The sequence below is a fragment of the Podarcis muralis genome, chromosome 2, assembly GCF_964188315.1.
Source record: "Podarcis muralis chromosome 2, rPodMur119.hap1.1, whole genome shotgun sequence".
Lineage (NCBI taxonomy): Eukaryota > Metazoa > Chordata > Lepidosauria > Squamata > Lacertidae > Podarcis > Podarcis muralis.
Window position 1 is genome coordinate 81,520,776 of NC_135656.1, and position 12,859 is coordinate 81,533,634.

Consider the following 12,859-nt stretch of genomic DNA (forward strand, 5'->3'; position numbering starts at 1 on the left):
CATGCATCCAGAATTAACAGCTTTAATAGAAGAACACATCAGCCAGAAACGTCATTGTCTGGGAAACAAAATTCTGAGGACCTACTGGTATATCATCAGTATGGCTGAGTCAAGCATCTCCCTCTTTTCCCCAGTTACTTTTGACCCTCACTGGGAATAAATGTGACAGCGTTCTTCAAAGCCCTTTCCTTCCACATTGTCCCTCACTGCCATATAATGTGATTGGCTATAGTGGCCCATATGCTTTTGTGGGTTACTGTCAACTATAGGATTTTGTTACCTTCCACATCTAATATAATGTGAGCAGCTGATTTCAGTACCCTACAGGATTCAGTGGGCAAAAGAGTCTGAGCGCAGTTAAGGAGAAATATGGCCCTGATATTGGCCACCTCATGAGAAGAAAAGACACCCTGGAAAATACCCTATGCTGGGAAAGACTGAGGGCACAAGAAGAAGGGGACGACAGAGGACGAGATGGCTGGACAGTGTTCTCGAAGCTACCAGCATGAGTTTGACCAAACTGCGGGAGGCAGTGGAAGACAGGAGTGCCTGGTGTGCTCTGGTCCATGGGGTCACGAAGAGTCAGACACAACTAAACGACTCAACAACAACAACATGGCACTGACAAGCAGCCAGTTTAGCTTTGCCAAGTACCCTCAAAACAAGCTGGAGGTTGCTGAGCTTTTTAAAAAATCACTTACCGTATTTAGCTGCACTAGAAACAATTCAGTGCTAGACTCTAATCTTATGAGTTTCCCCTCAGAAGCCTGGACTTACTTAGGTGGGACTGGTGCAAATTGTGTCAATCAACTTGCAAGTAAGTGCTTAGCAATTTTAACCTTGGGAATCCTTTCCACCAGTTTTAGGTATATAGAAAGCTGCCTTCTCTCAGGCCAAGCTATTTGCAAGGGACTCTATTTAATCTGGTTGGCAGCACCTCTCCAGTGGTGTCATGCCAAAGCCTTTCCTACCCTGACCTTCTAGCTGGAAATGCCTGCAATTGAATCAGGACCTTCTACATGCAAAGCATCTGCTCTACCAGTGAGCTTTATGGTCTCCTTCCTCTGAAGCTCTTCTTCCAAGTCATGGCTCAGCCCCTTAGCTGAGCTATACAGTAGCTATCACAAACAGCTTCAACAACCCATATCACAAAAAAAATTCATGAAGGGAATAGAAGAGTAAAGGGGGAGGCACAGCAGTCTGTGTCATTTATGGGCAATACAAAAGCAAGGAATTTAACTGCACATTTAATGGCTACATTTTAAGTAACAGAAATCAGTGCAGCTCCAGAAAAGCATATGTGCTGTTAGGATAGGGATTAGACATTAATTAGCACTGGGCTGCAGTAATATGAAGAGAGTGGGAGAGTCAGCAAGGGCAAATGAAAAAGACAGTATTTTCAAGGTAGGGCAAAATCTATGAATTTGTTCTGGGGGAGGAGTGAGACTTACTATTCTGAAAGAATTTACTATGATAGCATGGAGTGCATCCGTCTCTTTCTTTTGTTTAATAAAAGCTTTGACACCACAGCATTCAGCAAAAGAGATACAATCAGCAGCGCAGCATTGTTATAACGTGTTCCATAGGACGGTCCAGTAGAAACAACTGTTTGTCACCATGTAGCATCCATCATTCCTTGGGGCTTTGCCAGGAGACAAAATGGCTGCCTCATGAGGCCCTTCAGGGAGTGAAATGGCCCCATGAAAGTTGCAGGATTTACCCCAGTGCTAGCATTAATGCACGTTTCCAATGTACATTAATACATTTCCAAAGTCTGAAGGCAGCTGTTGGTAGTATGCAGGCAACACGCCTCTTTTAAAAATTAAAAATACCACTTAACCGTAAGAGGTTTACTAGTGTTTTGTGGTTTTACACTAGCACTATATATTGGGTCACCAAAAACAAAAAACCCAGATGCAGTTTTGAATGCAACACACAGTTCTGAGTGGAAAACTTAGGCTTGTGTAATAAAAACAAGGAGCAATCAAATTGGAGTAACTATATGGAATGACAAATAACAAAACCTGACCTGAAAAACACATGATTCATTTTTTGAAAAATGCCAGAACATGCAACAATTCATTTACAGTTCATTTCAGTTCTTCTTTGACAGCAAAGAAGCAACAGACCTGCTTGCTGGTTTTCTGCATAACAATCTAATGAAGCAATTAATCTGTGTTTTTTTGCTTCATTAATCTGTTACTTTCTTATTCTCCTGCTTTTTTTCTTCACAATATTCTTACTATTTAAGAACTGCTTGTAACATCTTCAGGTTCTAACTATTCTCTTTCTACTCTGAGTCTGATCTTTGACAGTTAAGAGAGTCTCCACTTCTCCGTAAATGTACAAATGGCCAGAGACCTGGAAATATTAAATCTGGAATGTACTTAAAATATGAATTTTGGCATGGTTTTTCCACTGCGCCGGCTGCAGGAGAAATGCTGTCAGCAGGGACCCGCCCCCCCTTGTATGTCGTCTTCACAGACCCAATGAAAGCCTTTGACCTCATCAGCCAAACAGGACTCTTCACACTGCTCAACAAGATAGAATGCCCATCTAAGCTCTCAACCAAACCCTGATTCAGGCAGGTACTTATATAAGTTTCTTCCTCCTCTCAAGTAGCCTCACTTGAACTATTAGTAAGTCACTTTGCCAAAAGCCTGGCTCACCATCTCTCTGCTCCTGTGGGGAACGGTTCCAAGAACGTTTCAAGAGCTTTCCACGAACATAGGGAACTGGTGTGAAGACACCTCAACCTAGATCAGGTATGCTTGGATGCAATAGCTCTTGGGGGTTGCTGGTGTTCTGCTCCTTCTCCAAGGAGGCCTCAGGTTCCCTGTCTGGGCAGAGTTGAACCCTGACACTCATTCGCCTTGCTCAGTTCCTGCACTCTATACTCTCTCCAGCATAATAAGCCAATCCTGCCTCTTCCTCCTCCCAGATGATGCATCATACCAAGTTCATACTTCTCTGATACTTCTGTGTGAAGTCCATCAGGGGTAAAGCACTTGGATCCTTCACTTATGGATCCTTCACTTATGGATCCTTCACTTAAGCTCGGCCACTTTCAATTTCTCCTCAGTTTCTGTTATAAAATGTGTGACAAAGCCAAACAATGCTATGTTTTGATGCTGACAGAAAAATATACTCAGCACTTTATGATACTTCAGGTTTGCTTTCTAATACCAGAAGCAACTAAAATCACTGAGCTGCTTTGATAATTTGATACCATAGGACAACAAGTATCTGAAAATTTACTTTTATATATATATATATAAATATTATGTTACTACTGGTGAGCAGACTCAAACCAATTATATTCTTATGGACAGGTTGAGTTAATAAAAGACAACCATAATAAATTATACTTGAAGAGAACAGCTATCTAAACAAAAACCCTAAAGTGCATTAAAAAAGCAATTCCTCAGAAACATTACTTTTAATAGTTGAATCGGGACTCTTCAGAAATGCTATGAAAGCAAAAGGAGGAAAGAAAACCATAACAAGAGGAACAAAAAGGCCAAACGGAAAGAGGAAGGAAAACGTTTAGATTATTTGAGTGATGGAAATAAATAACAAAGCTATTAGTTTCAGTTCAAAGAGCATATCGCTTGTATTGTTTATTCTTTCTTTTGAACATTTATTTTATCTTGAAAATTGGCACAGTAAAAGCGTAAGCGTGAAGGTAAAGGAAGGAGAGACATGACTGACCTGTTCTGGAGAGGGTCTGTGGTTGGAGTGCTGTGTCCTCCCAGGAGATCTGTGATGGTGGTGGTGGTGATGGTGGTGGTAGTGGTGATGGTCATCATCATAGTTGTCTGCCATCAGCTTCATCCTGTTCTGCGTCTGTCAGGATTGAAGCAAACAAAAGGCCACTAAGTGCTAAAATGTACTAATCAAAATTAAATGGTAGCTGGGTCTGCATTAGAACACTGATCCACGCCTACCCCCAAATAGCTGGTTCTAAATTTCATTTGAAGTTCTGAGATGTAACTCTTATGCCTACCTGCACATCTTGTGTCCAGCCAAGCTGACCAAAGCCAACTAGTGCTTATGGCAGCCTGCCAGGCAGACCTGCATTGCCTTGGACCTAGAAGGCCACATGTACCTTAGACCTAGTAAGCTACCTATTCCATACTGCGTAAAAAATGCAAGTTGAAGTTACAGCCTCATTTGAGCAAGAAGCTCCTCCCTTCTAACTTCCGTGGCAGTTGAGTAGACAAGTATTCTTCCTTTCCAGTTTTAATTCAGCACATTTGAACTTGGTGTCTTTTTCTGTTGCTGCAGATTTAGCCGGTCTACCAGCAGCTGGAAAAGAATAATTGGGGGCACACTTACAGTGTGTGCCTGATCTTGCTTGTCAGCTTCACCTGCCTGCCACCTTACATCAAATGATGACATTTAATGAACAGGTGGGCCTGATTTGGGTCAAACCAGACCACAACCAAATGAAGAGACCTGGCAGGTCTAACAAAATACTTGGCAGGCTGGAGATTCCTCTAGGGGTTGGGTGCAGGATCATTCCTGCATGTCAAAATATCTGTGATAATGTAGTAGACATTGGGTTTTCTGTTCAGGTTCTCTGGAGTCGGATCTGGGGACCAGCAGAGCCCAATGAAGCAAGGAAAACATCCCTATACATAAAACAAGTATATTTCTTTACTGTGATACAGCCATGGAACTCAATTGCAAGAGCAAGCCTATGATGTACATAATGTATGAATTGACCCTAATAGAGGGGTTAATGCAACATTTTTCTTGAAGGCCAAAAATGTTATCTAGAGGGCAATGTGGGTTTACTTTTCCCTAAATGACTGAAGTCATAATTTAATATGAATTGGCGGCTGGCATCCTAAATTGGAGCAACCCGTAGAATAAAGAAAGCTTGTTACTGACCTGCAGTTGAATATTCTTTATTGAGTCTTAAACATAGCAACAAATCACATGGTGAAAACACCTTTCCCATCTACACAGTGCCAAGTATTCTAATATAGTTCAAAGACAGACACTACCCAAAATATATATGTTTCCAACAAGAAGCGTTTTTTTCTACCAGGAAGGAGGAGGAAGATGCTCTTAGGTTCTTACCAATGAAGTTCCTGACAAATATCACTTTGGTTACTGTAAGCCTTACAATTTATTTCCGCTTTGGGAGAAATTCTTTAAGTTTTATTTGTTTATTTTCTTATCAATGAACAGCCTTAAATTTCCTACCTTTCAACTGTACCCTTTAAAAATGTACTAGTTAAACAAGATGATATATGCAATCCTGAAAATGTTTCCTGTAATGAGGTGTTGGGGATTAGTCTTGTTATGGGGTAAGAACTGTGAATGGATGATGCCATCTTCTTAATTTGGTGCTGAAATATAAATAAACCACTTTTAATATTTCTTCCTGAGGAATCTAAATCATAGAAAAAGCAGGCACAAGACTACTGCTAAGAGCAAATCCCACACTTTTTATGTCTCTTGATTGTAGTCTCGGGACAAGATTATTTGTTTAGGTAAATTATTGCTTGGCAAGGATGATGGGGGGGGGAGTCTGAGACTGTGTTTTGGTTTCTCTCGTGGTTCAGTTATAAGAAAATTTCTGTACTGAACTACTCTTTGACTGGGACATTTCTTCTACTTTAAAATATGGACTCCTATCGTCTTCTGTGGTTTGAAGCTTTGAAACATGCCACAGTGATATGGGATTTTTTGGGGAGGGGAGTAAAAAGCAACTAGAAAACATGGGATGATTATAATTATCTTTATCAAGCTTGTAAACCAAATACTGTGAATTACTGCTGCCTGTTTTACTTACTAATTCTTTTAAGGTTCGGTAGGCTTTGAAATGCCAGGTATAGTTTTATTCCAGGAAGAAATTAATTAACTAGATTGGAATTTGTCCAGGACCCCCAGGGGCTTTATACCTCTACACTTGCAAAAAATGCGATGGGGTTTTTATTGACCACATGTGTTTAAAAGCTTAGTTTATCGGGGTGGGGAGAGAGAGACGACTGTGTACTTCCAACAGCACTATGTCCCTTAGAAATGTGCTTAACAGTATTGATCTGGAGGGAAGAGTGCCACCTACTGACACCATAGGGCCACCACTTCCTACACTTTCCTGGATTTCCTTAAAAATGATTTCAAGCCCATTATTGACCAAATCTGTTCCTATTTAACACGGAACAAGAAAGCAGAAAAAACCTAAGTTTTATTACTTTGAATTTTGTATGCAATTGGGTCTATACAGAAGATTTTGGATTCTGCAAATTTTAGCATATTATTTCAGAAGATACAGGAGCAATATCTTAAGACTGAACTTTGCTTCCAAGTCCTTTGCAACTAATATTTAATAACGTAAACAATGCAGTTCATGGTACTATTCCGTGGAACTACGGTTTCCTCTGCAAGGCATTTTAACTGATGTTTCCAAACATTGGTTTCAGTTGCCTAAGTAGTGACAGCATTTAAACTCTTAAGTCTATCTTCATGGTTTGCTTTTGTGTTTCAATAGTAGGAAGTTTAATTATAGGAAAACAGTAGCAAGGGAATGAATGTGTCACATTTGGGTCTTCTCCTGGGAATTATGTCTGGCCAGATTCCTATGAAAACCTGTTGCAGAAGTTTTGTGTGCATAGAAAATGGGAATATACATACAGTGCTTTTTTCTGGGGGGACGCAGGGGTACACATAGCCCTAAATTTGTGAATCTTTGTACTTTTGTCCATTTGCTGTATTTATTCATCCCAATTTGAACTATAAAATGGTGATTTTCTTGCGTCAAAATGAGAGTACCCCTAAACATTTTTTAGAAAAAAGCACTGTGTGTGTGTGTGTGTGTGTGTGTGTGTGTACACATATGGCTTTTCATTAAAAAAAATCAAGAGTCATACATAAAACCATACAATAAAAACCATATAGAATTTAAAGCCAGAGATCCACTAGCAACAAAAACAAAATTAATGGTGCATTAATATGGCCTTAATACTAATTTCATGAAGTTTGATTATTAATATGGTATTTATAATATCACAAATGCATACTGCATGAACAACTTGCTTTTATGTAAGTTATGTGGCACGCTGGTCAGCAATGCCAGATGTTGAACCATTCGTAACACTTTTCCAACTGCAGCCCATGCCAAGCACCCTATGAAGCCAATGGCCGCCTTGTTCCCCAATCCCTGCTCCCCAGACAGCTGCCTAGGACATACACTCCTAAATATGGTACTGTGCGATAGTTCTTCTCTGCCAGTACTCCAAATCCCTTCCTTTTTGGTTTTAACAGGGTGATGACAGAAACTTCGGGAAATGTGGATTTCTTCCTTCACCTAGGAATAATTCTTTCTAGTCTTACCATGACCAGTAACAATGTTTCCCTCAAAATTGCTTGGACGCTTCACCAAAGCAGGGCCCTGTGCTTCAAAAGTGCCCCCGAAATTCCACCTCAACAAAATTTGTTGGCAACCCAACACAAACAGCAATCCCACTACAGGATTCCTATAGCCCCAATCGAACTCTTTTGAAGCCAAGTACTGGAAGCCTATTGAAGACTATCTGCGTGAGCCCCATTTATCATGATTCTTTTTGTACACAGGAGTACATACCCAAGTGTAAACAGATGTGGATCATGCCAAATGTTAACAGGACAATTGCTTATTTGTTGCTTTTCTCTTCAACATTGCTGTGAGCGAGAATCTGATTCTTTCCCCGTTGACTGCCTGTCTGCCCCCCCCCCTCTCTCTCTCTCTCTCTCTCTCACACACACACACACACACACACACAATATATATACACAAGCTTGCTTTTACTGATCCCATATATTAGTTTGCCTAACCTCTTTACTGAACTTCTTTCTAAAACAACAACCATCTGCTAAACAACACATTAGTTCATATAATATTAACACACAGTAAATGAAGCAGCAAATTAAATCAACTGGTGTGGGCATGTATGGTTTGGGATCCAAAGAGCCACATGCACAATGAGGCTCTTCCAGTTCACATTTCCAGAGCAGCTCATTGTGCCTCCTTGAGAGGTCTTGAAAAGCCCCTTCTGAAGGGGCAAGGACCGAAGCAACATCTGACATCATTGCCAGAAGTAGAAAAATGAGCAAAACTGCTCTTCCATGAGCAACACTTCTCAGTCATGAGTGTGGATTCCTGCCATCAATGTTAAGAATATGAGGCAGTCCCTTGTGTCAAAAACCCCACTGTAAGATACACAGCAGTTTAGCCCTATATGCTGCAGCCCTGACTCAGGCTACATACTCAAGCTCATTTAATACATATATTCTCTACAGGAAAGCTTTATCTGGGTTGGCTAGTAAAGCATAACAGCAAATTAAGATTGTAATATTGAAATACTAATCTAAAAATACCTTTATCAGGTCAGCAAAAAATATCATTATCAGTTATCCAGATCAGATGAAGAATAAAGTATTTGTGCCTGGGATTTAGATGTGGGAAAATAGTTAAGGCTTGCTGCTAAGACACAGTTATGGTTCCCATGCAGAACTTCTTCATCGTATCTCCCCCTTCACAGACAGAATTAGAAACTGCTTTTAAGATTTGCTTACAGTAGCTTATCTGAGGTCTAGTACAATGACATTCCAATGAAATGATCAGTGACTGGTGCAACTTTGCTGTTCTTCCTCTGTTCTGTATCGTAAGGAAATGTATGGGATGCAAACACAAATGATGTCTCATGACCATGATGTCTCAGAAGCGAGGGATGGTGGAGAATTTCGCAATAATCAAACTTTAATTTGAGCTCTGCTCTACACTGCTCACTCATTCACCCACTATGCAAGCCGATTGGTTTTCATGTGAGCAAACAGCTAGACTGGGCCAATGTCGTATAAGTTTAAGGAAATGCAAACCACAGCAGATGGAGTTTGAGTTACAATAGTGTGATAAAAAGATGGACAGGTATAGAACAGCAAATCCTATCCCTTCCAGAAGAAGAAAAGGGACCGCACAGGTGTGAGCAATTACTGTGCTAAATGATATCCAAACACACACATAATGTCCTTAGCCTAAAGGTGACAAATTGCATTGCAGCAAAATATAATGTCATGAAAGCACTGCAGCAAGCAAAGAAGGAGTTACACCATTCCTTGACTCTGAGAGGAAGGAGTACATGATTCCAACAGTAGCAATGCCTCTGAGCAAATGTAGTGCAAAACTGGGCAAGACTGTTGGGGGTCACAAACTAGCAATTGAAATTTGAGGTCAGCTGAAAGTCACACACACTGGGACAAACAATACCAATGTCTGGCATTACTAAGACATTTCAATAATATTTGGCATGTTAAAGTGCTTCACATACAGCAACCATTCTTTCATTATCGACATGGGTGTGGATTTCCGTTCTCGTGCTTTAAAACTGTACCTATGATAAAGTAGCAGATACAATAAAGGAAGTATTTGCATTGATAAAATACAGTAGACGGCAAGAGCTATGTTTGGACAAAGTGACTGTAGCTTATCCCATATATTGCCCAGAGGTTATATATCCTTAAAAAGTACAATTTCTTTATAAGCCAAGGGAAAAGCAGATGAAGGTGTTTTTGTTAAAAACATTGGGGGGGGGGCAAATTTATTAAGCTTTCTTTCTTTCTTTTGCCAAAGTTGTTGAGCTTTCTTTAGTTTTGCTCAGAGTTTGTTTTTTTGCAAAATTGCAAAGAAATTGGGTGTTTTTGAGCTATTTTTGAAGGAAATGGGCAAAAATGACACTGTCAACATCGGTTGCCATATGCTTTGATTTTCACGGACATTTAGCCGATTTCTGCCTGGACACTGCTTTTGGCTGCAGTATTCCAAGCATGTCTGCAAATTTCCAGACGTATGGCAACCCGGCAGAGTCTAGATGTTTCTGAACTACAACTGCCATCATTCCTGACTGCTGGCTATGCTGACTGGGGCTGATGGGAACTGCAGTCCAACAGTATCTAAAGAGCCACAGGTTCCCTATCCTGATCCAGCAGTTGCAAAAATGAATGTGTAGATCAGTGTTTCCCAACCGGTGTTCCGCGGCACACTAGTGTGCCACGAGACGTTGCCTGGTGTGCCGCGGGAAAAATTAAAAAATTCGAAAGATATCCGGAGAGGCGGCCTTCAGGCGAGTTTTAATTTTAATTTTCCTTCTCCCACTTAATGCCCCACGCTCGCCCGAGCAGCTTGCAGTCCTCAGTAACCACAGCGACCCGAGGGAGGGGAGGGAACAGGGAAGTCGAGGGCGGCGGCGAGCCGCGATGACGTCAGTGGGCCGCGCCGCCTCGCCCTGGCACGGTGTGAGAGCCCCGGCTAGTGGCGCGAGCTTCAGAATAAGTGGGATCTGCGTGCGCGAGACCGAGATCGCGGGTAAGGAGCTCAGCCCTGGGCAGGAGGAAGCGGGGCCGCGCGTGCGGGCCACATCCCCACAGAGAGCGAGTCTCCCCCGGCCCACCACTCCGGGCAGGTCCACTCGCATGAGGGGGCGGCGATGGCGACGGCCGGCAGCTTGCCTGCAATGCCATCCCTCGAGCAGGCGAGGAGCCCGGAGGCTACCAGATGCGAGTCCTCTTTCCCACCCTGCTCGGGAGTCCAGAGCACTTGGTCGCATTCAGGATCTAGAGTGGGGAAGCGGGGCTTGTGTCTGGGCTGGACACATTGGGCTGCCTGTGCCGCTCGACCTGCGGGGAGAAATCAGGGTGGGAGTCACGACCGTGAGGCAGGGCTGCCAAGTGTGGCAGAAGAGGACACGGCCGTCGCACCTGTCCTTAGGTAGGAGCTTCTTCCGTGTCGACCTGCTGCCCTAAAGTCTTGGCTTTTTTCTTGGCTTTTTGGCGGTTGGCACAGAAGGAAGGCAAGGGGGAGGGGAAAAATTGAAACTTACACTTTCGTGCGTCCCTCCCGGCGTGACACTGCGCGCTGACGTCACGGGGCTGTAATGGTGGTGTGCCTCGAGAATTTTTTCATGAAACAAGTGTGCCTTTGCCCAAAAAAGGTTGGGAAACACTGGTGTAGATGACCCTTGGGGTCCCAACTCTACAATTCTATGATTCTCTGTTATAGAACAATTACATGCTATTGCATTAGCAAGAAGATACAGAAAATAGAACTGTGGAAAGAGAGCCTGTAGCAAGGTTTCATTATGTTATGCTCTCCAACCGATAGACAAAAAATAATTCTGAAACAAGCTAGAACAAAATAGAAATGAACCCATGTGCTAAAGCAAAGAACCAAAAGATAACTGAATGGTTCTGCTTTTTAAATCTCTTACATCAGCGTGGTCTCATCTGCCTGAAAGTCATACAATCAAATCTTTCCATATTGCTAGAAATGATTTTTAGAAAGCCATTTTGGCAATTTCCCTATCAAAAGTCTGGATTGCCTAATTTGAAGAGTAGCAGAAGGGCAATGAGCTTATTTCAGTCACATTAAAACTGAATTGGCATTGAATTAATCGTAACAATTCTGACACCTGTCACCATACAGTTTTACAAAACAGGCATGACTTATTCCAAGGCAAATTGAGAGGAGGACATAATATAGTTCCTTCTTTCAAATACTGGCGTGTAATAGTCCTTTCACAAACACCAGTTGGAATACTAGATGTGTGGCAGAATGAAAACTGTAGTTCCAGGCACCAGACACTTATCTTAGGTACTAAGACTACATTTCAGCTTTTGTGACATTTGTGACTTAAGACATATGGATTTAAACACAATCCATCTGACTTTTCTGTTGTGGTCACATATCTTTCCTAAGTAGGTACAAGTCTTAGAAGTTAAAAGTATATAACACAATAAAGTGTAGTCAAGTAATGAATACACTATGCTCATGCTAAAAGTATTTGCCTCAGTCCCAAATACTAAACGTGGTAATTACACGGAAGGATATGAGAACAAAAAAAGAAAGAAGTGGGCTAAAATATATAATTAACACTTTGAAAACAGAGCTGCTTGGAGACAGTATAGACCAAGGACCTAAATGTATACAGGCAATATAAGATGTGAAGCCTGCATTTCTTTTTTATGACAGGAAATTATTAAACAGACAATTTTCTGTAATAATTATTTAATACATATTTAAACTATTAGAGCAGATAAGTTGCCTAATAGGAAAAAAAGTAGAACTACTAATTCCCCCAATACTTGATATGCTAGTAATACAACGTGTGCTTTTAATTCTTCCTTGTGCTTATTTCGATTGGGCCGCAATCCTAAACAACCTTCGTTTTGATGTAAATCACATTCAATTCTATGTGAATTACTTCTAGGTCAGTATGGTTACAGTTAGAATGTTAGCTTAAGTGCACAATGCAGGTGTATGATTTCTTCTTTTCAGGAAACAACAGAAATAAAGAAGTTTCAATTCTGTGTTGTTTCTATCCAGGTTTTATTTCATTTTATTTAATAGCAGAAAGCAGCAGAACTTGTTTTCAATACTGAAACAAGTTTTCATCAAGTTGTTATTGCGAAAGCATCAGTCTTCTACATTAACACAGCACTGCAGATGAGAAGCCAATATAGGGAAATATCAAGCGTTAGCCATGCATTATGCACATGCTTAAACATTTCCCATTAATAGCATCAATGTACAATGTGATCCTGGGTTATTTTCCGGCTATCAAGCCAGTTCAGATGCAACAGGAAGCTTTGGCTTAACACAAGCCAGGATCTTTGCAGCAATGTGCAATATGAGGGAGAAAATATGTTAAGGAGCAGCTTGCTGCAGAAATACACTCAAGAAAGTCTTAAGCGCATGCGTGCACAATTGGCCCCTTTGGGGCCTATTTACTTATTAATATCATCATTGTCACCATCATACTTAATTACAGATCACCTTTCAGGTTACAAATCCTCCCTGGGATCTAATTCTACA

The 12,859-nt window shown here is 41.3% G+C and overlaps 1 protein-coding gene across 7 annotated transcripts in view; it reads right to left on the reverse strand.

Moving 5' to 3' along the window:
* Positions 1–12,859, reverse strand: part of ERC2 (ELKS/RAB6-interacting/CAST family member 2) — a 514,390-nt gene that overhangs the window by 135,137 nt on the left and 366,394 nt on the right. For all 7 annotated transcript variants that reach the window (XM_077924934.1, XM_077924929.1, XM_077924927.1 and 4 more), the window contains one exon: positions 3,712–3,846. In XM_077924934.1, the coding sequence (XP_077781060.1) occupies positions 3,712–3,846 (135 nt within the window). The remainder of the gene's footprint in view (positions 1–3,711; positions 3,847–12,859) is intronic.